This window comes from Seriola dumerili, unplaced genomic scaffold, assembly GCF_002260705.1.
Source record: "Seriola dumerili isolate Sdu_G_001 unplaced genomic scaffold, Sdu_1.0 BDQW01000302.1, whole genome shotgun sequence".
NCBI lineage: Eukaryota > Metazoa > Chordata > Actinopteri > Carangiformes > Carangidae > Seriola > Seriola dumerili.
In genome coordinates, this window is record NW_019174557.1 from 725,016 (window position 1) to 750,837 (window position 25,822).

General features: G+C 41.8%; 1 protein-coding gene across 4 annotated transcripts in view; it reads right to left on the bottom strand.

Moving 5' to 3' along the window:
- Positions 1 to 25,822, bottom strand: part of LOC111231504 (RNA binding protein fox-1 homolog 2-like) — a 32,770-nt gene that overhangs the window by 2,803 nt on the left and 4,145 nt on the right. Inside the window, exons 2-11 of one of the 4 annotated variants that reach the window (XM_022758612.1) lie at positions 22,305 to 22,355; positions 9,232 to 9,438; positions 7,713 to 7,880; positions 7,120 to 7,173; positions 6,883 to 6,975; positions 2,800 to 2,887; positions 2,416 to 2,472; positions 2,147 to 2,294; positions 1,491 to 1,536; positions 1,007 to 1,043 (exon numbers count right to left, since the gene is read on the bottom strand). In XM_022758612.1, coding sequence (XP_022614333.1) covers positions 1,023 to 1,043; positions 1,491 to 1,536; positions 2,147 to 2,294; positions 2,416 to 2,472; positions 2,800 to 2,887; positions 6,883 to 6,975; positions 7,120 to 7,173; positions 7,713 to 7,880; positions 9,232 to 9,438; positions 22,305 to 22,355 — 933 coding nt within the window. In that variant the 3' untranslated portion in view covers positions 1,007 to 1,022. Of the gene's footprint in view, positions 1 to 1,006; positions 1,044 to 1,490; positions 1,537 to 2,146; positions 2,295 to 2,415; positions 2,473 to 2,799; positions 2,888 to 6,882; positions 6,976 to 7,119; positions 7,174 to 7,712; positions 7,881 to 9,231; positions 9,439 to 19,126; positions 19,318 to 22,304; positions 22,356 to 25,822 lie in introns of those variants that run through there. The other 3 variants (XM_022758611.1, XM_022758610.1, XM_022758613.1) reach the window with 3 other exon arrangements.

Below are 25,822 nucleotides of genomic sequence, written 5' to 3' on the forward strand. Positions count from 1 at the left end.
GGGGGGGGGGTCAGCCTTGTAAGTATGTCTGCATGCCGACACTGATTCAGTTAGCATGCCACAGGTGAAACAGATAGGGAGATTCCTGGAAGGGGTCTGAATGAACTGCTGATAGAACAAATTTTCTTGTCCTACATCCCGCTGACTACTGGATAGCCTCAGGTTTCAGTGTCATTATTCGTGTCTTATTTCTTTCATGTCCTGTTTGTGTTTCAAGCATGACAAATGCAGCCTGCTAATACATTATCGTTCTTACTCGTGTGCATGATACGTAATGTTTGTGTACAATATGCAAGCTTAAGCATCTTGAAGGGGAACTGATGAAAAAGTATAACAGTGTAACAAAATGACAACATGTCCTGGCATGAAAATTTGCATCATCTGTTTGTTTTTAGGTTTTTTTTTGTTGTCTTTTTTTTTAAACTCAATTACCCCAGTTTTGGATGTTTGTTTTTACATGTTTTGGAATAGAAGTCTGTAATGAATTTGTCAAATAATATAATAAAATGTGAATTTCTTTTAAATGCATCTTGCCTCAAAAACATAATGAAATTACATTAACATATGGACGATGCCAGAATAAGACAAAATGCCTTTGTTTTCACACTGAGGAGAAAATGTGCATAGCTAGCTGAATGTATTGTCATGGCATAGACTTGAACACTTGAAAACCACCAGTGCAAAAATTTGGTTGAAGAAAGTGACCCACTGTTCAAGTACTGACCTTCCCTGTATCTCATTTAGCCTAAAATGCAGATAATCCTTTTCTCCTCAACAGATTTTGTGAGTGAACATTTTTATACTGTACGCTCTTTATGAATTCAGATTTAAACTTATTTCTTTTCTCCCCCTTCCGCAACTCCACCCATGTCAGAATCCAGTGAGTTAGTAGAAGAAGACAGAGAAGGCATTTCAGTCTCAGATGGTCAATAATGTCTAGCAGCACGCAGTCATTGGAGACGAGGAGGATGCACACTGGCTCTCACACAGAGTGTGTAAACCCTACCTGGGGCAATCTGCCACTAATGTCCTGAAACACTAGTCTACAGAGAGAACAGAAACAGCTATTGTCAACCTGGTCACATACACACACACACAAACACACACACACACACACACACACACTCACACAGACACACGTTCATAATCACATTGGTACAAACTAACTCACAAATGCACTGAGACAAACCCTAGAGGAGTCTACTCATGAATGAACACATGATTAAAATGTGTGTGCCGGACTGTTCATGTTTCTATATATATGTATGTATTGGATGGATGGAGCACACTGTGTGAAATTGAACATAATTTGACAGCTTAAAATTGGGTATAGAGAATATAAAATGTCTCTCTTTGATGAACCAAAAACACCCAAAAGTACACATCTCTATGGGTTTGGTCTGTGCCATTTCACACTTGAAAACCCACAGGCAAGAGGAGGGAAACGTAGGTGAGCAGTGAGGCAGTAGAGGAGAGAGAGGTATACTTACATAGAGATCGGCTGCACCGTAAAAACCATCCTGATAGGCCATCACACTGAGAGAGACGAGAAAGGAAAGAAAGAAGGAAAAGGAGAGAGTACAGAGGAGCGGTGGTGGAATGTCGAAACAAACAAACAAACAAAAGAAAAATGGTGTGATGCGCCACCATGTGGGCATTGCAGAAAACAACAAACAAGAGTGACGGGTGAGGGAGAGAGAGGTGAGAAAATGGTGCCAAACAGATTGTGAAAGAGAGAAGAGAAAGAAGGGTGAGATTATTACACACCGTGCAACATGCAAGACAAAATACCACCTCTTTGTATGGAAATGCACTGACTTCAGAGTGATACTACTGTTACTTCAGCCGCTGAGACAAAGGTCTATTGAAGGAAACACTATTCAATTTGATTTTAATGCACTAAAGGGTCATATCATTGCCACTTTTGAGGTACAAGGAAATGGTATTTCAGCTCAGCAAGCAATCAATGTCATTATCTCAATAAAAAAACATATTCAAACACACAACATGCACAATTATCAAGTACTAATTTTAACTACGTGAAGACATGCATTTAAAAAGAACGCTACAGTACGTCGACTATTCATTATCAATAGCAATTTGCTAGTGTAGTTATCGGTTTATATTGATGTTAATGTGTGTTTACCCCGGGTATGTAGGGATGGCAGGTTGTGGCACAGCTGCCCTGACTGCACTGTAGACGGGCCGCGCACGACCCCGGAGATGAGCGCCCCGAAACGTCGCAGCGGTAGAAGCAGCTGCTGCTGCTGCTGCTGGGTATGGAAACCCTGGTACTGAGTGAAAGAGGGAGAGAAAAATAATGAAGAAAGAAAAATCAGCTTCTCCCCCCCCCCCCCCGTACATCTCGTCTCCATTCGTCTTTTTTATTTATAACGATAATAAGTGTTGTCCTACCTGTATAGAGCTCAGGACTGTACATTGCGCCAACCATGGGACTCAATTTCCATCCAGCTGGAGTCAAAAGAAAGGCAATTCACTGTTAACATACTGTATATTGACTGGTTTTAAGTTAAGTCTTTATGATTATGATATCATGTTACTGATATACAAAAGTCTACTATTCAAATAATGATTACAAGCAAATCCTGATGAAAAATCAACTAAATGAACAACTGACATGACGCATAAAACAATTCATATCATTAACAGAAAATGGAGCATTTCTGCGTAAATTGGCCATACTGTGATATTTAAATTTGGATATATAACCGATATTGTGATATCGATTTCAGCCATATTGCTACCTGAACACAGCTAGAACTGTACAAAAGGCACTACCATATGGAAGAGCAGCGAGGCCCTCTCCGTTAGAGTACGGTGTAGTCATCTTCTTGTTCGTCATCACTCTGGCTGTGGCATTATTGACCTGGACATCAGAAAAAGTGGTCAGAGGCTAATTTAACCCACTGTATCACATGCAGTATTGAGGAATGATCAAAAAATGATGCACAGTCCAATTACATTCAAGTTTGTGTTGTATGCTGTCTGAAGCTGAACGTATTCCCTAACACATACTGGATATATGATTGGAGTTTTCACATCAATCTTGTACTTGAAGTGTGAGGTGTCATTACACTTTAAATAGTTTTTTACTTATGACAGAGGTTAATTCTGTTGATGAGCAGCGATGGTATTTGATGCATGCGCTTCTTTTGAAGGAGAAAGACATTGAAAACAAGGATCCTGGTGAGTAGTCAGGCAGTTTTGCACACAAACAATGCAACCATTGGCACACAGAACAAAGAAAACAACAAAATATTTCAGAACAAAGGCATTCAAAAAGAAATCCAAGACCATTATATTGCTACCTTTAAAAAAAAGGAGGGAAAAAGAAGGTGAATTAAGCGGCAGATTCATCAGTTGAACACAATGCAAAAAACATCAATCGAAGAATTCATACAAAATTACACGCAGCCAATCAAGAGCGCATCACATCACCAGAGGTGAGCAAAACTAGCCAATCAGCAAGCATCAGATGCAGCAAGAGACCAATCAAAAAAGGCTGGCAGCCCTCCCAATCAAATACACATCATACAGAAAGAGGAGGAAGGGGAGGGAGAGAGAACGACAGAGAAGAGACAGAAATATAGAGGGATGCAGGAGGAGGAGCCAGTCCACATGAAAAGACACAGAAAAAACATGTACATGATGTGGAGAAGAGAGAGACAGAGAGAGTGAATAATCCATCCAAATGTGCAATTCCTCTAATGAACAAACAGAAACAACAAGATGCCGTACACACATACAAAATACATCTGACCATTTGCCTACATTGGATCTAACTGTACATGAGCAACGATGGAGAAATGATAAATGGAGCAAGAACGAATACAGAGAGAGAACAGTCTAGATAAAAGACAGAGAGGATGGGGGATGCAGATATCATTCCTCAAAAACAAAAAAACAAAAAACAAAAAAAAAAAATCAAATCAAACCATGGTTGTGAAACACTGCCAGGCATTCCAGATCAGTGTCCCACACCAGAAAAACCTCGAAGCACACAATCACCAACACACACCATCCAGAACCAAACTGATCAAAAAGTAAAAGAAGGACACCTCTTTACAGAGATCATAAAGAAAAGCTGCTGTTACTTAATGGCTCAGTTTGCTTTGCTGGGGTCTAACAGGTTACTTTGATGGCAGCTTTTTATTCCTTCTTAAAAGTCTCAAATTCTAAAAGGTGTTCATATTACATATAAAGAGCAGATTTGCTCCAAAGTGGTTGCATCCTCTACAGAGCACACACTATTCATCCAAATATATTTCTTTACTTTAAATGTTAAATCTTAACAGCGGTACATCTACAACTGTCTGCTGTCTACCAAGTAATACAGAAAGTACTAACGTACACCATGAGATACAGACAACTATTATCCTCTCTCTCCAGTAAAGCTAACATAGCACTCATGCTTCAGCATGCTGTCCCACTAAGGTGCAAAAATGCAGCTACTGGCTGACACATGACACAGAGAGATGACATAGTACTATATGGCGTCATACAGATGACGAGAAAGAGAGTAAACCATGCAGGATACAGCTCTGGAATTAAATGCTGAATGCAGTTAGAGAGGTGATTGGAATGAATGCATAAGAAGTGGTAGTCATAGTTGTTGCACTTGCAGATAGATGCAGTACATTCAGTTACACAAGTGGCCTTTATAATGCCATGCGGTCAATGGCTAATCTCGTAATCGTTTCATTCACCACCTCCCCAATCAATCACAGGATTAGCCAATCAGGTTCTGTCAATCAATCAATCAAGCTCCCTTCAGTAAAGGAGTCTTTCATTTGGGTGTTGGGTGCATTTTATTTCATTTGGACGGATGGGGTGGGGGGAGGGGTCATTCAAAGATGATGCCATGTGTACACAACTTACCGTTGCCAGGGAAACGGCGTGAGGACACGCGAGCAGTTACCGTGGAGACTGACAACAACAACAACATACAAAAATCATCAGGGAAATAGAGAAAATATATGTAAGAAAGAAATGATGAACCAAAAAAAAACAAAAAAACAAAAAACAAAAAAACCAAAAAAAAAAACAAACAAAAACGAGGTAATGAAAAGCAACCCCCACCCTGTGGTAGAGAGGAAGTGATGTAACAGGTCACGTGTCAACAGTCACCTACAAGCATCAGCCATATGACAACAATCTAACCTCTACTGTTTAAAACCCGCTAAAAACACAGATCATAAAAGTTTAGAAAGGAGGAAACAAATGGAAACAGAAAATGTCAGAAATTCATATCTAAGTTGGGAGGGAAACTACCCGTTATTATTGCCCAGATTATATTCAAATAACTGACAAAATAATCACTCAAAAAAAAAGAAAAAGAAAAAAAAAAAGAAAAAAAAAGATCAAACTTAATCCCATTCTCCAATGTTTATGCTACCTGACTACATCACAGGACAGGGAAATGGACAGAGATATGGAGGGAAGGATGGACAGCAGAAATGCAGGTGCATATGGGGACACACAAACTGGGAGAGTCAGACAGACAGACTGGCCTGGTGAAAAAGAGCGGAGAGAGATGGAGGAGAACCAATATGTATATATATATATATATATATATATATTAAAAAAAAAAAAAAAAAAAAAAAAAGGAAAGGAGAGGGAACGACAGCTATCTATTGCATTCTCTTCACTTGTTCATTCTCTCTCCACCCTCCACATTTCTAATTCTGCACACCCACACACAGAGACAGAGAAGAGTGCAGGACATTCAAGACCATGCAGAACAGCTTTAGTAGCAAGTAGAAAGAAAAAAAATTAAAGCGTGATTTAAAATCAAGAGCCAGAGCAAATGGCAAAAGCATGGTGTATTTGATCTCTGAGGCCATTTGCAACTGAAATCCGAGCTCATGCTGACAAATTAAAAAAGATGTCACAACAAAATGCACTTCCATGAGATCTGGTGTTCTTTTTCAGGAGTGGTGGATGCAAGTGTGTGTGTAAACAATACTTTTTTTTTTTTTTTTTTTTTTTTTTTATATATAAACCATCCATCTCGCACGTCTGAAAACAGCTTTTTGAAGCATAAGAAATGACACCACACTTCTCACGGCAGTCTCATTCCCAAAAACTGCCCATTGAAAATGCCCCCATCATGCATCAGTCCTCTTAACACATCACACATCAAACATAAAAAAATAAAACCCAGCAACCCAGAGGCAACTATGTAATATTAAGTGAAAGAGTGAAAAACTCCTAAGATGACTTCTGACCTCATGATCCATCCATGCAACATACAGTAGCCTCTTACAGACACCAGCAAGCACTTTATTTTATTTATTTATTTATTTTTTTTTAGAGGAAAATAACTAAGAGGCCACTAACAGCCCTTCCGGTCATAAACGCAACCATAAACCAAAAATGGCCACTCGTCATGATCATGGAAGAAGTGATGATGGTGATGGAGAAGGTGCAGGAAAACAAAAACGAATAAGATCCTACATGCTGTGACAGAAGCGGATATCGTCAGCAAACGTGTCATAGCGACGTCTCACCGGCCATGCCTGTTGTGTAGCCACTCCACCCAGCATGCTTTTGCAAACCACACAGCGTTTAAGATCAAGGTGCAATGGACAGCCCACGACATCAACGACAAGAACAAACAACAGCATAAACATCGACAGGAAGTGCCGTCAAAAAGAGACGTCTGTGTGCGCGGCACCACTGCACCATGCTATAGTGAAGCCAGAGGGGTTAGAATTGAACACATACAGCCATCCGGAAAAAACCTTCTCTGGGGCAGAAACGACCAGAACAAACTCATTCTCATTGTCGGACATGGAAGGGAAAACAGAGGAGAAAATGGTCACTGTTTCCAAAAAAAGGGGGGCGAGGGTGGTGAGTTACCTCGATTTTACGTCCTTCCACCAGTGTACCGTGAAGCTTCTCTCTGGCCCTCTCTGCATCTGCACTCGACTCGAACGTTACAAAACCGAAGCCCTGCGAGCAGAAGAGACACAAAGACAGAAAAAAAAAAAAGGAGGGGGAGAATGAGAGAACGTTGGAGATAGTGGTTAAGCTTTTTATTAACATCATTTATGGTTGACAAACTTTAGAAATTAGGTGTTGTTCCAGTGCACTCACCTTGGATCCCCTCTCATTAAAAATGATCTCGACATCGAGGATTTTGCCAAATTGCTGAAACAGAAAAGAAGAAGAGGAGGACAATGAAGACGCAAACATGTAAGTCATGTACTGTATCTTGCCACAGGGTGTCAGCACTGTTCAACCATGATGAGGTGGCACTGAGCCAGCTCTAGTAGTCCTTTTTTTTCTCTGACATATCTTCCTTGCCTCTGTTCTTTTCTATGCACCACATTTTAGCGACATTTGTAGTACAAAACAGCCGAGCAGTGTTACACCTGACTTAAAATAACCTGTCGAAGTTGATATTCCAAGTAATAGTTTTGGATATTCTGTCAAATGTGACAAAACATGATTTCTTTTAGCTGAAACAAACATGACAGAATCTTATATCTATTTTAAAAATGTCTCTCAAGGATCACAGGAAATAAAGAGTAAAAGGTAATTTGAGGTGAGGAGTGTTGACGTCACTTGATGGCTCCTTAGAGTCAGTATTTTTACTAACTGCATGTTTGGACTCCAAAGCTCCTTTTCACAGCTATTGTTATATGATGACGCACTGTGAAAAAGGGAGAATATTCTGGTCTACATACCCCAAACATCTGCCGTAGGTCTGGGTCTCGGAAACGGAAGGGGATGTTGGACACGTGGAGGCGTTTGGGGGTCCCCTTGGCGTCTGAGTCATCCCCGACACTCCCCCCACCACCTCCTCCTCCCGAGCCAACCCCTGACTGTCCGTCAATCTGGGAGGACCCATCGGACTGCAGGGACAGAAGCACATGACAGAGACACAGCAAAGATCATGAGGGGAAAACAAAGAAGTGATGTCTTAATAGGGCTGTGAGATATGACGATGAAAAAAAAAAAAAAAAAAAATCTGTAATTTTCTCTGATTTTCACTCTTTATGCTGTGGTAGCTATGGGGATGCTTTTAACAACGGTTTTCATAATCAGCCATCATACTGCCGTATGCTATTTTTTTCCCGAACCGATTAATCTTTTTTCATACAACATAATGGAATTGCCTGTTTTTGTTTTACATTTATATCGATAGACTTATCAATTAATCAGTCCATTAGGCTTTTTTAATCTATAAACTGCAATAATGAAGCATTTATTGGATTAATTTATCAGATGAAGAACAGAATATTAATAACAACTAATAGGTTATTTATGAAGAAATATTCCAAACAATGAGCATCTCCAATGTGAGGATGTTATTTTTTTTCAGTTTTATCCCATTTAAAATTTAATATTCTAAGGTTTTATCCTGTTGGTTGGACAAAACAAACGATCAGAAAAGTGTTTCTGAATGGATTTTCAGGAAATTTTAAAATACCATGATATACAGTATATTGATATTGTGAAACACAGTGAGGATTCATCCATATCCTCGTTCCTATGACTTACTCATGAACTATGACTGGCTTTTTGGCGGAGAGTGAGTTGGCAACAACTCTAACTCATATCTGTCTGTTCAAGTGTAAAATCAACAAGGTGTGTTTTACACACAGTGTCTTGTCTGGGCTCAGTGACTTCCTGATCTCATGTTATAAAAATGTCCAACTTGAGGTGGATTGAGTATCTGTCAGACATCACCAGCCACAATAAATGCAGATAGGTTCTTGCCATAATAAAATGTGACCATTGCTACTGTAAAATTCAGTGGATTTAGTCTTAAATTACAGTTTCAAATTTTCACAAGCCTAAAAAGATGTTTGTATAGGACCTTGTAAAGTCACTTTATTATGCTATCAACTGATCCTGGTCCCGTGTTATAGTTTTAGTAGTCGTTCATAATAGTATTAATTTCACAATTCTGTCCATTTGACTTGTAAAAAATCTGTGAGCAATCAACCATCGATGTGGACAGTATAAGTGTAGAAAGATTGAGAAAATTCATCTGAGAGTAGGAGTGCTATAATGTTTGGGGCAAATTTACACCCTGCCTGTCACTTACTCACTCAACAACAGTGGTATTGAATCATGGGGAAAAGTCTAAGTCATGATTATTTATTTATTTATAACATATTCCGACATGCTCTCAATCTCTGTGGCCTCTCAAGGCAAAGACCTGATGTGGGTTGCACTCAGGAAGAGGCTGGCACTCACTTGGACACTGAGGCTGTTGGCGGCGTTGGCGGCGCTGTTCGCTGCTCCGCCAGCTTCCACGGGGCCCTGGACAGCCCCCGCTGCGTACAGACTGCCCCCGTAATCCAGGGCCAGGCCGTTTTGGGGGGGCGGCGGTGGAGGTGGAGGGAACGCGGAGAAAGGTGGGGGTACGAGTCCCTCCTGACCGCCAGCACTATCCTGAGAGCCCTGTTGGAAGAAAGAGAGAGAAGAGTAAAAAAAGAGGAGGGGGAGGTTAAAGCTTAAGTAGCTGGCTGGCGAAATTCCATAGTATCTTTTACTGAGAGCATCACCCGAACACATAGAGACCACTTTCCTAAGAGCTTCAGTCTAAAAGTCATACAAGCATGGATATTATATTTCCATTTCCTCCTGTGTTTGTGTGTGTGGAAATGTGTGCATGTATCTACACCACCCCCCACTCATTAAATATTCACTGCAGCCACATCTATTATTGAGGGTCAGATGCCTCCATGCTCAGAGTGTTGTACAATGGTGAGTGTCTAACGCCTGCACACACACTCACAAACGCCTCTGCACACAAACCACCTTTGACACACAAACACCCACACGCCTAAATACTCGCACTGTAGTGAGGAAGCCTGCCCAAGTATTTTATGGACTTTATTACCCCACCACCCCCAAGAAAATACTTGTGTTAGTTACCAGCATTCGAGCACGTAGGAAAACAATACAGGCACCCACAAACACATGGCGGACACACACAAAATGACACAGGCTATAACACAACACACACACACACACAAACACACGCACACAACACATTCCTTGCTGTTGGCAGTGGGGCATGGATACCCTAAATGGTAACAGTGTTAGAGAGTGGAGGGAGACAGTGGGGACGGGAGAGAAAAGGGGGATGGATGATAAAAGGTGGTGACTGATAATAGAGGCATGACCTGTCTCTGGTTATAGCTGCACAAGATAAACCAACCAGCACTGTCTTTCAGATCTTATTATAACTCACTTATAACTGCACCGGATAAACAATCAATTAAAAAGTACAACTCTTAGTGACAAAATGGTTATTGACAATACTAATATATTTATAACAAGACTAAGAGTCTGCAGCCATGGCTCTGTGAGGCTGTCCTTGAGCTAAGTGGTGCTTGCTAACATACTATCTTAGCCATCTTACTTTGGTGTGTTAGCATGACAAAATGACATGCTGATTAGCACTGCTAGCAGCGCGAGAGGAAAAGTCAGGATATCACCAAAGACAATACGGCAGTTTTACAGCAATTCATCCTGTAGCTGTTGAAATATTTGAATCTGGACAAAAGTGGTGGATCAGCAACATTGCCACTGCAATCCCTAGCGCCATGCTGCTAGCATGGCTAATAAAAATACAACATATCAGGCTTTGTCGGGACAGAACAATAAAGTCCAGGACTTATTTTCATCGTTGCCCCTGGTGTTTACACAGGCCAGCAACCTTTATCAAGACAGAGACAGGCATTCACTGTCTGACATTAAGATATATTGAAATACAACAAAAGCCAGAACACACCCGTAAATCATATGAAATTCAAATCATAAAGACAACAGTTGTAAAACAGGTTTATGTTGCAAATATCAATGAAGTAGAGGGTAGAATACTAAAATCATACACTACTACTGTTTGGCAGCCAGTGTTTAGCCTCTTATTCTTTTTCCTTGTTTTATTAATATTCTTGTTCATCTCGTTCTCCTTCTACTTTTAATCATTATTATCATTATCATTTCCACTATTATTATTATTGCTATTATTATTATCATCATCAGTAACAGTAGTACAACTAAAAGCATACATTAATAATAATTAATTCAGTAGTAAAAGTAATATTTGGTGACTTTTTTTTCCCCACAACCAAAATGATGAACGCCTCTAAAAAGACTTCATGCTCTACTAGACATCTGTTTGGCTACACTGACTGTCTCTCTGTGTGTGTGTGTGTGTGTGTGTGTGTGTGTGTGTGTGTGTGTGTGTGTGTGTGTGTGTGTGTGTGTGTGTGTGAGAGTGACTGACAGGCTGCAGTGATGCCCATCTGAGTTGCACAATAGATCTCTGTCCCTTTGGGAGTGTTAAAAGTGTGTGGGAGGATATGTGTGTCTGGTGTGTGTGTGTGTGTGTGTGTGTTTGTGTGTGGGTCTACGTGTGCATGCCATCTGTCTCCCAGCTTTTGACCTTTCTCAGCGTCACACCTGTGACATGGCAGCCGGGCCCCTCGACTCAGTGACAAACCAGGGGATGCACGCAGTCGACACGGATCACATCGATAGTGTGACATGAGAGCAGCTACAGCCGAGCTGCACCGAGTAAACAGTGAGGAGAAACTTTGTGCTGTAACCAACACAGGTAAACAAAAGTAAACACAACCGAGCCTCCTGTGTTATATTGAATATCTACAAGATTCAAAAGAACAAATCCTTATAGCGATAAGCTTTGAACAGGTAGAGAGGTCAGACATACTTTTTTATCTTTTCTTTTTAATATCTTGTCATGTTGACGAGTAGATGTGCCATGAACAACAAATTAATTACTTATTTTCTTTGAAAGTGCATCTATTTATCCAGGATTTAAACATTTTCTTTAAATCAGTTGTCAGGTAGAAATAATTTACTAATAAACTTCCTTTAAAAACAAAACATTTATTTTTTCACACATGCTAAATAGTTTTGTTATTATATGAAAAGTCTTAAGAAAGTGCCGACTCTTATCTAAAATTTAATGAGTCCAGACAATTAATAGTAGGAGTGAAGGAATCAGCATACCAAAGGAAAAAAACTGTGTCATGTGTATTTAACATAAATAAAACCTTGATTTATTCACCACTCCCAGCTGCCTCACCCGCTATCTAAATCCAGTTCTACGAATTAAGTTTCCAATTTAAATAATAAACTATTTATAAATGCATTATATATCAGACATCCATTTAATTGTAGGAAAAGGGTTATTATATTATTATAAAGATATTGTTGTTTGATTTCATTTAAAGAAAAAAAGTTGAGACTTTATGATTTATTATATTTAAATAAATGGCTCTCAGCAGTTCTACCACAGGGCAAGTCTGTGGCACATCAGCAACATCTTCAAGCATCATTCTTCCCTGTGCCATCAGAAACTACTTCAACTGGTGGCTATTACTCCTTTTCTTGCTGATGAATGAGCAAAGGAAACAGAACCAGGTGTTTAATGCTTTGAACTCAACCTTTTATGGCTCGCAGTCCTGGTCTGCCTGTCGTGATTTCAGCAGGGTAATCACAACCAGCAATCCCGTTATCACTCTCCCTCCTCTCCTCGATAACAGTCAGTAAATACATGTTTTATCATTAATCTCAACACTGTAAATCTGGTACCAAACCGTGCTGCCACACTCGTACCTAAATCCCTGATACTGCTCCTGCTGCTGCTGCTGCTCTCCTGCCAGGTGAAGAGTCACTACCTCTGCCAGTACAGAAACCGTGTTCTCCATCTTCAGTGCCTGGCACTCAAACAATAAAGCTGCCAGATTACTGACCACAGTGTCCAAGTTTAACTTCATTCAAATTTTCAGATAGCAGCTGTGTCCGCTCATCTAAACCCTGCAGCTGTATGAACCTCTTCCAATATCGTCCACAAGCATCCAAATTAAGATTTTGCTAAATGATAACATCTCTCACATCCTTGCCTTCCTGTGCTGCCTTAGTTTCATGTCACAGCACAACCATCTTGTACCTTGGTTTACGCATTATTTGCACAGACTCTTGCACAGCCATTATTATGACATGTGAGGGTTTTGCTTATGTAATACCAATATGTATGTAAATATACATCCAGGCCTGCAGTCACTCCTGAGTGTTCAGCACCAAGAACTGTAATCTAATAGCTGTATAGAGTGTATTGGATAAATAATGATTTCAATGTTTTTCTCAGCTGCATGTCTGTCGATACATTACTTCTCCCTCCCTTTAATTTGCTTTCTGTAAATAGTAAATATAATTTTATGCTCTAGTTAATTAACAAAAGCTCAAAAATAGACCAGAAAAATGTTAATATGTGAATGTGTCTCTTCCAGATCCAGTCTGTTACATCACTGATGGTAATAATGTGAGCATGTGCTGCAATCCTCTGATGAGACATCCTGAATTCATTATATTTTCACAATTCAGACAGACAGAAAAAAAGAGCGGAAGCTGAGAAATCCGTCAGTCTAGATCAGGCTTTTCACTGCAGGAGACAAAATACATAACATGCTAAGTGATACACTGGATGACGTTGCCTTTGTATCGTCACATCATCCTAGATTAACTGTGTTTGCAGAGGTGAAAATGATAGGGGGTGGAGCAAGTCGTTCTAGGTCACCAGGTAGGAGCTAAACTGGATGACAAATAGAAATAGAGAAACTAGACCCGCTCCTGGGTCCTACTAGAAAGGGAAAGTTGATCGTCAAGCTTTGGTCAAATGGTGAAATGGGAGAAGTAGAAGAAGAAGACACACCGGCAACATTTTACAGCAATGAGCAAAACCTTTCTGTATATGTGTGGGTACAGGATCAAACAGCATCAAAACACAGTACTTACAGAAATAAAAGGTTTAAGCCTTCCTAGTAGTGCAGCTCTATAAATGGCCATATTTCTTAGAATATTATTTAGATGGATCGCCTTGAAATGTAGTACACACATTTATGTTGCTTCTATGCTGTCATTAGCTTTAATCTCAACTGCTGTGCCATGGTTGGGTTACTCTCGAAAAGAAGTAGTTCATACGATGTGAATCTGATGCTAGTGGCACTTCAAAATTGGTTCAACCTGAGAAGCTGGTTCGCTTTACCACGGGAAGAACCATCACAGAGCCACGTCATTACATCACTCTCGTACAGGCAGTGCTAGAACCACGCACAACAACAACAATGGCAGACTACACTGTCTCTTTAAATGTTTTGCTTCGATTTGGCATCCATACTGAAGCTCAGGTTTTTCTTCTTTGGATTAGGCAGTCTGGATGCTACACTATGCTCTGTTGCAAAATTTTAGTTGGTTTTCTTGGTCCTCATAATCCCGTCCCTGCCCCTAACGTAAGCAGTTCTCGGGTCTAGATCAGAAAAGTGTTGTTGCTGCTTTCGAACCATTTTTCTGTGGAAATGCGAAAGAACCAAACCAGCCCTGGAACTGCCTTGGTGGAAAAGGGGTAATACAGAAGGGGAGACATGTTATCATATAAATCTGAAGCTATCATGAGTATTATGTGTACTACTTGCTGTGAAGTTAATTGCCTTCGAAGGGACAATAAGCCTGGCACTGGAACAACAAGCAAAAATGAAGGAAGGAAAGCAGTTGAGGAAATCCTGGGAAACTGTTTTCAGGGATCCCCCTGCCACAGTGGTTGGTACAGAGAATGTTGTTGACGATAAGGCAGAGTAAGTGCACTGAAATTCTACCTTTTATCACATTTGTTGGGAAAACTACCCTCCTACTCTGCATTAAGATGTTCAACATGGCTCCACTGTTGTCGTACTTGAGTCCCAACATTCATGACTCATGACACAACTCACTCGACTACAGATGAGTCAGCCTTGGACTTGACAAGTTGTGATGCAACTCAGACAGAATGATAGTGACTTGGATTTTAATGCTGCACACTTGGGAACTGGAGTGTTTTTCTTTTTTTAATGTTTTGTCTGCAACACGATATATATCATTTTCTCAGTCTATACCACAGATCAAATCATATTTCTGTCAATCATAACATCCCCCTCATTGTTGTTGCTCATACACAGAAACAGACTACAGCCTCGCAGGAGAATGGACAACGCCGGCTGTTGCTGCTCCTTTTGCCAGACCAAAATAGAAGCGGGAAGACAAGCCAAAAACAACCTTGTATTTGTGTTCGACGATTGGCCTTTTCAGAGGAGATCCATTTTGGCCACATCTCAACAGCCCTCTCTCTACCTGATACACTATGTCAACAGCTCAGTATCTACACAAAAAATAGCGTGTGCCTGCCTGCTGCTTTTTCTCCACTCTCTCAAACCATCAAGTTATGGGCCTTTTGCTGACTGCCAGTGGCCTTTGTGATTCACATCAGGATAAAAGCATCTACTGAATAAATGCACATAGATAGCCGGATAAAAAGGAGGAACACAAAGACAGAGAGGGAGGGCATTCATGGACAATTTGAGGAGAAGTGCTGCCCTGTAGACAAGCAAAATGTATGCTGCGCATTTGTGTCAGCACTCAGGTTTGTGTATGTTTTGTTTGTGTACATGTCGTGTGCATGTCAGCGCGCGCGTGTTTTTGCGCATTCGCTCCCCTGGCGTTAAGGCGTTAAGGGTTGTGTAAGTGTATGCGTTGGCCAGGCAAAGCCAGTGACTCAGAGCGGTAGCTGTAGCTGTAGCTGGCTTACTTTCGGGTCAGTTAGCAGCAGCAAGTGTGTCTGAGGAGGCATGTTATAAAATGTGCTCGTCTGCAGCAGTCTCGGTACGCTACAGGAGGAGAGGAGAGGAGAGGAGAGGAGAGGAGAGGATGGCTAAGAGCTAACTAGGGCAGCACTGGGTCATTTCACATGAATAATGACATTTCAGGATCTTACTTTCTTGGGCCTCGAGCCATTAGTCTATAGCCTAATTCAACAAACTTGACGACGGAAAATGTGATTCATTCTGTTAGCAGCAGCTCACATTTTGGCTCAATAATCGTTTAAACTGGGGAAGTTGTGCTCAGCTCCGATCTTGGCTTTTGACTCTGTGTTGTTGTTACCCAAGCTGCAAACAGCTGGAGAAACGTTTACGACGTGTCTGCGGCATACCGATGAGCCAGGAGACACCCTCTTGTTAAATTATTCCAACCCACGTCAACCCCTCCTTCTCCTCCATCACTCGTCCTCCTCCCCCTCTTGCTCTTCCTCTCCGCTCCTCTTGCTGCTGTTCTCCCTTTCCTCCCACTCTCTCTGCTGTGTGCTTCACTTCTTTACGCTTCATAAAATCCAGACGGGACCCTTGCATACGTCCCGCCCCCACGCATGTCAATCAAGACGATTTGCCTCATAGCAACAGGATATCAGTGGCGCCCGGGCTCCTCCTCCCACACTCTTCTCCATCTCCTTATAGGGTAACATGTCTGCTTGTCAAACAAACCCCTCCCAATACACCCCCGTCCTTTTCCTTGTAGGGTGTCACGTATGATTCCCCTTCCTTACAAGCCATTTCTGGGAGACTCCCCTTCGACATACATGTGTGCAGGAATACACACATGCACAGGCCTGTCGTGTACACATACACATACACACACACACACACACACACACACACACACACACACACACACACACACACACACACACACACACAGTAACACGCGAGCACCGGCTTCCCCTGTCATCTCCTCACTGGCTGTGTCAATGGTTTGTTCAGCCCCACTGCAGCATTTTGCGAAAAATAAACACAAACAACAAAAAGATGATGACATTATTTGTTAACATTTACTCCTCATTAAAACCCACAGGCAACCCCAGACAAACATATGTGCAGGTGAGCACACAAACTCGCTGACTGGCATGTATTTACCCAACGTGGACACGCCTCTTCCAATACATTAGCTATGACCATGAAACGAGTTAGTCTTGTTTAGCACTCAGGTAATGCTTTGTAATAATACAACACACACCCGAGTGTCCAGTGTATTTTAAATATATGCACAAGCCGGACGTAGGACGGTGTTGTCACTGTCAACTGCACCACCAAAGAGTCAGCGGGGGCAATCCCTATCTATTTCAAAGGCAGGTTCTTTTGAAAGCCACGCAGATGCCTCACAGCGAGTGCTTTTAGAGCCATTAGAAATGCAAATAGCTGCTAAAGAGGCATAACGGTTATGGCAGCTCGAGGTTTGAGCAATTTCATAACAACCTCTTTTTTTTTTTTTTTTTAGAAGCATAGTGCAAAAGGTGTTTACCTCACGCGGCTCTCCCATCGACGTTTCCCTCACGCCTCGAACCATCTAACAATCTGTACAAAATGAATGACTCATTCGAGTTGCCACGGCAACATGGCTCATTGGGATCATTTAACGGCCATTATTGTTAACCCTGCAAAGAATCAATAACAAGATTTGGGAGGTGGAGGAGGAGGTTGGGTGGGTGGGTGGAGTGTATGTGTATGTGTGTGTGTGGGAAGGGGTGAATCCTCACAACCCCTTTACAATTTGTGCAAGCGTGGCAGTGTGTGTGTGTGTGTGTGTGTGTGTGTGTGTGTGTGTGTGTGTGTGTGTGTAAAGTTTTGCAGCAGGTAGGCGTCTCTCCCTTGCCTTAGGGCACACGCTTAGGTGGGGCCTGAGAAAACATTTCAGTCTTTTGCACCAGATCTGTTACTCCAACTCTCCCTCTCTCTGCGCAGGCCAAAAATATTAGCAGAAAGTAACACTGTGAAAGAGCTAATAAATTACCCCAGGCATGAGGCAACTCTGGACACTTACACAGACGCACAGAAATGCAAAGTCAGCTTTACAGTCTGAAATTGCGTCAGAGTAAACCGTCTCCCTGCAGCTGACCTACAGTATTGTCACATCTCTGCGTTGCTCTCCATCTCTTTCAGCGCAAGCATCCGTCTCTGCATGATTCAAGCTTCCTCATCTATGGGCTTTCCCTGGTAACTGACCGAGGGTATCCCGTCACCTTAAAAATCAATTTTCTATTCTCCCGCTCCCATTCTCTCTCCCTCTCCCTTTCCCAACCCATCCCCCTCTCTTCCATACACTCTTAAAGGAAAACATTGAGATAACAGCTGCCAGGGCCTCAGGGAGAGCAAGAGGAGGGAGAAAAGAGGTCAAACAGTAAAGAGAGCAGGAATCCAAGGTACAGCTGAAAGAGAAGCGCGCGCACACACACAGACACACACACACACAAACACAGGAGCGCGAGCAAAGACAGGAAGAAACACACGCACACTCATCCTGACTCACACCAAATGAAATGTAATGATATGAACGAGACACTTCATGCACCAACTTTGCAGCCCACTGTGTGCTTGAGCTTCTGTGTGTTTGTGAAATGTGTGACACAGAAATTACAGTGAGGAGGTGTTGTTAGCTGAATAGAGGAGATGCAGAAGCGAGAAGGGAGGAGGAACTAGAGAGAGCAAGAAGAAGAAGAAGAAGAAGAAGAGGGAGGGGAAAGAAAAGGACAGAAACAACTGTTCTGTGGACACCTGTCCCTTTCCCTCACAGGCTTGAGCGATATACAGAGACAGCTGCAGGGGCAATAAAGAAGAAAGACTTTTCTTTTACTTACCTCTCCTCCCCCCTATTTCACTTCCCCTTCACTGTTTGCCTCAGAAATATCTAAAAAGAGTTTATCGCAGAGGCAACACACTATGCCGCTTCATCCAGCTGCACAGACTAACATGCTGCACTATATGTTCACTTAGATTCTTCAGAGCATACATAATACATGGCAGAGCACAGTTTCTGGCAGTAACAGCTCTTGATGTTCAGATTGCGTGCGCTTCTAGCTCTGGGCAGGAGAACAGATGCCACAACAACGGCGTACAATAATACATCGCCGCTTGTGCGTTTCACCACAGCGAATCATGATTGCAGCGATACAGTCTCCAGCCTGTATCTTGCTGTCATCTACGCCTACCACACTAGTTTCAAGTGTTTATATACCTCGTAGCAACTGGCCGCCAAGTCTTAACAGGAGTCTGAAATGCCCTGACTGGACCACTCTAGTAAAGGGGTCAAGTAGAGTCCTCATCTGTTAGTGGTTAATTAACATTTCATGCTCAATGACAGTGCTGCCCGCTCTGATGCCGTTTCATGTACAGTGGAGCTCGAGCTTTGGTCAAAGAGATACAGCGGACGCTTACACAAGCGGAGGATAGGAAAAGATATCAAGATAAACACTCACCGACAACACGGAAGGATAGTACAGTCCCATCATCGTATTCTGTGCAACAACTCAAACTGTCGTCGCTCCTCTCTCCTCTCTCTCTCTCCTTTCCTCTTCTCACGCTGCCTCGCTTTCTCTCCCTCTCCGAGTCTGTGTCACCTCACCAGCTCAGTCTTGTCTGTCTCACAGATTCAAAATCTCCCTCTCTCTGCCCCCGCTCGCTCTGTCTGCCCTGCCAACCACGTCCTCCCCCAAGCCCCGCCTCCTTCCTCCCTCACTCCTCCTCCTCCTCTGCTGGCCTCTGTCCCTGTCACTCTCCCTCGCTTGCTTGCTTTCTTTTCTTCCCCCCTCTCTCTCTCTCTCTCTCTCTCTCTCAGTCTCTCCGTCTTTCTGTCTCTTCTGTCTCCCACTCACTCTTTTCTTTCCCTCTCCCACTCGCTCCTTGCTTTCCCTCTACCCCCAGCCTTCTGTTTTGCTGCTGTGCCCTTGCCTGCTCATCTCTTCTGTCTCTTCTCCAGTCCTCCTCCTCCTCTCACCCAGATAGCCCAACAACCCCCCCCCCTCCTACCGCTCTGCCTCTGTCACACCTGCAAACTTTCCCCTCCCCTCTGCTTCTCTCTCATGTCGCAGTCCCTCCCTCCTCTCTCTCTCTCTCTCTCTCTCTTCTTCTGTTCTCTTTCTCCATGTAGGTGAGTTAACTGGGGCTGCTGGCACCACTGGGAGAGGAAGTGAAGACTTTGCTTCTTTCTCTGTAGCCCCTTTCAGACATGCACCTTGTTACGTAAATGTGCTGGCAATTTTACATCTTTGTCTCATGTTTGAATGGGCATCCAAGTCACTTTTCTGTAACAGTCACGACTGCAATCAGACTAGGTTGGACCTAGTAAAATTTTCATAACACTTCCAACACAGCTCAAGTCTGAATACTGCCAAATTAAAGTTATAACCCTTAAAGCTGCACAAATCACAACATTTAACAACTATTAACAATGGGTGAATTAACCACATGTACTGTAAAAGGGGTCGTTAGGGACATCGTGACAAACCCACAGGTAATCTCTATAGTTTCCCTTTGCGCCTCCAACTTTACTGTTTTGATTCAGTTTCACCACTTTTTTCAACCTTATGTCCAGCCGCAGTCGGCAAAATAAAGCACCGCTAAGCCCACTGTGCACTACACCAAACCTAGTTGGGGAATATAGCATAGCACTTAGCAGCTCGAGAGCCAGATATTTTTCTCAGACACATGAAATAGCATGTGTAATGGCCACTGGGGGCAGGGAAACATGCCTTGAGAAGCTACCCAACACAAGAAGAACGAGTTGTGTATCTCTTGACAGCAAAGCCAAACAACTGTGAGCCGAGAAGATTTATCATGTCACATTATTAAAAAAAAAAAAAAAGAAAAGAGAAAGACTAAAAACGACAGTCAACAACATCTTCCAAAATGGTACGACATCTGATAGATGTCAAGCATGCAATAAAATCTACTATGACAAGAGCAGATCACAGAATGTAAATAACGTATGCTTATACTTTGATATAATGACAACCGCAAGGATTAATTATCATTTCTGATGCACCGAAAAAAATAAAATCATTTTTGATAAATCACAAAATATCCCACTGTAAATGAGAGTTATTGTGTCGTATCAGTCTATTAAAATGTGTCTTCGTGTATTTTTCCTTGTGGTGTTCAAGGAAAAAGATTTTTTTTTAAATAAAAGCTTTTCCGTTAACTAAATAACAGTTGCAGCCCATCATCATTTTTAATTATGTTCAGGTGCTGCTGGACATTAGAAAATATGCTGCAGAATTCTATATTCCAACTATTAAATGCAAAAATAGATAAAAAGCATTTATTAGGATGTCAATGGTAAAACAAGTTTTAACATCTATCACTGATGAAACCTGTGAGCCCCTATTCCTAATGATTATTTTATCTGGCAACTTGCTGCAGTTTCTCAGCAGTACCACCACTGCCTTGTGGCTCTTTCCATATACAGGTTCATGTTTGAATAAAGCCATCACCAGATGATTTACCTATATATAGACCCCCCCCCCCCAAAAAAAACATTACTTCAACAGACAGATAAAGCCAGCAAGGTTTGATATTGCATGTCTGCAAACAGCTCAGCTCTCTCCTCACACATCAGTCTTCTGCTGCTCTCCAGGCTTTTCCTTTCAGGAGTCTTTGATCACATCATTCTCACACTGTTGTTGACAGTTTAGCACCTCAGTGTTGTGGGAGCCTCCGCTGCCCAGCATTGTTTTCTTCCTCTCTGCCTTTTATTCCTGGTCAGAAGCCAGTTCACACTTCTGTGTCCCTGAAGTAGTCCTTGACTGACTTCTTTCCATCCCAACACGAGAGCTGTTCACACAAGGTAACGCTTTGTGATTATTCTTTGAACATTTTCATTTGGGAAGGAAACGGTTCAAAGCTGTATCAACTTACAGTGAAATGAAAACTGGCTAATTGGCTTCCAGGCTTCCGTAATATCCTCTAAGCAGCACAACAGCCAGCCAGGAAAAAAAAAACAAAACTCTCATACAGAAGCAAATAAGAGCGTACAAGAGAAGGCTTACAACCGATAAAGTGCAGATAAGAAGCCAGAGGTTGCTGGGCGTCATGGGGAGGGAGGGATGAGGGGATTATGGGCAGAGCATGAGAGGATGAGTGGATGAACGGAGGATGATCTAAGGATTAACCACATAAACTGAACAGTCTAATAACACAATCAGCAGGCTAATACAAACAAGACTAAACAGATTGTAGCCTGAGACACACACAAACACAATAACATGAACAACATGTAATACAGTTGGTTCTTGTTTGTGTTTGTTTGCAGTCAGAAAAGCAAGAATATTAGCAGGTTTATAGGCGCTAAAAGAAAAAAATCAGTTAGATTTACAAGCTGGGAGATGATTAATAATATTGCTGATTGTTGAGCAGAGAAAGAAAAGTAGTGGGAGGGTTTGACTGGAAGAGTGAAGGGTGTGGAGGCATGTCTTCTTCTACACGACTGACAAATTATAATCTACACTCCCACCTTGTGGTTTACAGAGTTTCACTGAGCCATATTAATGCTATATAAACACTGTATCTATATAGGAAAGAAACTTTAGAGGATTGTCTGGGGGTATGTTATAAAACATGGATTTTTACATGCGTTTTGAGATGTAATTCTGTCCTTACCTGACTGTGAGACGGGTAGCCGTGGTAACCAAGGGTCAAAGGGTCGTTATTCTGAAAGAGAGAAGAGCAGTTTTTGGATATATTGTTAGTATCTTGTTCACTTAAAAAAAAAAAAAAAAAAGTTACCAAATGTTATTTTCATTACTAAGGATTGCAGGTTCCTTTATTCACTCAGTCTTTATTCCTTTTAAGTGGCTTTACACTTCTGTGGTGTTACCGACTCCCAATCAAATTAACTTCACCACCGACACACTCCTGCTCCTCCTCCGGAGTTTTCCACCCAGTGGATCTTTTGTCCGCTTGTAAAGACGCGATAACGGGGGCGAGAGAGATCATGCGAGCATGAGATGAAAGACGGTTGGAAAGAACGAGTGTCACCGCCACTCTTAAATCATAAATAGGTCAGGAGTGTCAGCGAGCATGAAGCCCATTGGTGTGAAATGTTATCATGAGCCCTGATGCAATCTCCCGACGCATTCCTCTCAATGTTCTGGCTGTGTAAAGCAGAGATGGATACACCAAACATCTGGTGGGTAATTACAGTTAAACAAGACGCAGAAAAAAAAATAACTCATTTTGTTGGGAGCCAAATATTAAACAGAAATCATGTCCCCTAGTCCCTAAAATAGTTTGTAACTCACTATTTGTACTCATTATGCTGTGTTCCGGCTTTTATGCTAATGTATTCCATTAAAAAGGAGCTTTTCACAGCAATTACAGCACACTTTGAAGGGGAAAACAGATTTGCCTGTCTCTGGCTTCATATCACTAGATTAGAAAACAACTCAGCTCCTCCCTCCTCTCTCTGTCCTTCCCCCCTGATCTTCCTTTCATCTGGAACCAATGTCCCTTGCCTGCTCTGTCCCTAGGGGGAACACTTTGCTCTGTGCGCTTCACAGCTTGAATTCGCCTGATTAATACTGTTGCCATCTAACTCTGGACCCCATGGGGGCATTTCACTAAAACTAAGCACAATGTTTCCAAATACAAGAGGCCTGGTTGGAAGGGGGGGGGGGGTGGGGGGGGGGGGGGGGTAAGGAAGTGTCTTCGTGATTGAAAAATGCATTTTTTTGTGAGTCTATCTCAGAGCCAAAAATGTACTTAGTGAACTGGCTTTGGGAGGTAGAAGCTCTAAATAATGAATCACCTCTTAGAGGCTTGAATAACATGAATAAAGTATAAACCTTATTTTACAGTGAGGCCAAACTCTAGACGCAACGCACTGAAGGTATGGAGCAGACGGGGAATCAAAACAAGAAGCAACAAATAGAGATTTATTGAGGCGGTACACAGTGTCAAAGTGATGGGGTGGGTGGGGGTGGGGGTGGGTGTTGTTAAAATAGACACACACATCTAGGAACATCTGGAATTTATATGAGTGAGAGATTGAGGGAGGAACCAGAGCTGGAAATACAACGGGAAATGGACAGCAATAAAAAAAAAAAAAAAACACAAAATGAGATGGACGGAGCAAAGACAATGACTCATACATGAGCGGAGTCATGTGCTTAATTTCCTTAAGGAACTGGGAGGAATGAGAGAGGGAGAGCTGCACGGAGGCTGCTCAAAATGAGTGTGCATCAGTCTCACTCTCTGCACCACAGTCACTTGCACAGTACATGAAAAACAAAAGAGATTTTATTGCATATATATTTATAGTTAAACATGTTTCAACCTTTTCTTCTTTTTCGCTTTTTTTGATCTGTGACAAATGAAGCAGTTGGGGGAGGGGGACTAAGAACAGGAGAAGAATCTGCTGAGGAAAACCCGCGTGAGCAATCAGAAGAAAGTAACAAAATGATCTGAAGTCAACAGATGGCAAGGAGGGGAGGAAGGGGAGGACACACCAGCTCGGAGGGTGTGGATGGGGGTGAGGGGTGGGGGGTGTGTGGAGGTGGGGCGGCCCTGCAGTAATAAAATCTGAAGAGAAGGAAAGGATGAGAAGCTCAGTCACCTGAGTTTCTCCTTCACACCATCTTTTCACACAGCGATCCCATATACACATGAACCCTGCTACTCCTCTTCCAAAACTACAGGTAGTGTTAGGTGTGAGTGTGTGAGAGTGTGTGTGTGTGTGTGTGTGATGTCTAATTTGGTCACAAGACTTGCGTCTATTCCTATCATGCCTTGGGACTGCTGCTCTTCTGAGGAGGGGGAGAAGAGGAACTACATTTCACTGCTCATCCTACCTAAACGGCAAAGCAGGGCACTCCTTACGCTCAAGAGGATGTGAATCCATTTCATCCACAGAGCACTTATGTGCTAAGCCTCAAAACATGCGGCAAGACGATCTGATGTTTATTTTCCCTCAATATACCTCACATCCCTTCAACTTTCCACAGTAAACCTACACGTGCGTTTTCAGGGGGATGTTGGCTGGTGTCAAAGTGGATTTTGGAAGCTGGCTTGTCTGTTATGGTGTAATATAATCATGCAGCAGTATCGGCTGGCAAATCACATGCAAACTGATGTCCACTACTCTGATCTGCATAAGATAAAACTGCCATTTTTATCCCCCTATTTATTTCAGATCTGATTAGAGAGAATTAGTATTTGGTAGTAATTATTTACCGCACAGCATAATTGCCCGTCATGATTACCCCACATCATTATATCATTGCAACATCATTCCACTAGGGAAACTAGAGCTTAACACTGGACTTTCGGGACCAGTGTTGATGCCCGTATTTGGTAAAATAAATTTGTCTGCTATTCATTTTCAACATTTTACCAGAGATTTATTAAATTATACAATTGAACTATATACTTTCAGAGTACAGGGCACTGAAAACAAACGAGTCTACTGGAAAAACAATGTAATAATGATCAGATTTCTACATTATATTTAGTGCATATCTAGGGCTGAAATTAAAGATTATTTTAATTATGTGGTAATATACAGATTACATTCTTTATTGCTTTTTTGGTCCAAGTTTCCTCAGCGTATAATGTAATCATGAAAGACAAGGACGCAAATCCTCACGTTTGATGAGAAACAGCAAATGTTTTAGCATTTTTGTTTGAAAAATAATCGCAGCTTATTGTACTTTCTGCTGACTAGCTAACTGCCTTAACATTTCAGCTGTAATTATGTCCTGCTATTAATTTCAAATATTTATTATTATTTTTCAGCACACCAAGCAACATATATAGGCTGTATACTGAAGCAGTGTGCTGATATATATCGATGTATTCAGCAGTGAATACACAAACAAATGCTGTCTAGTTGCTAACTAGGAATTAATATTAATTAATCAATATATTAATATGCATCATCAAAATCAGAAATACTATAAGAGCAACAAATCACTTAAGTGCAGTTGATGTGTGAAGATTACTACACTTAAAGCACATCAGATCTGCCCCAGAGCAGAGCACCAAAACATACACTCTGTCTATTGGTCTCTCAAACATAATTCAGTCAACAGACCTCTGCTAGCGATTTATCACAGAAAAACAGGAGCCCAAAAACTAAATAAATATTCTGAACTCGCAGCAAGAGTACATTTTTCTTGCTG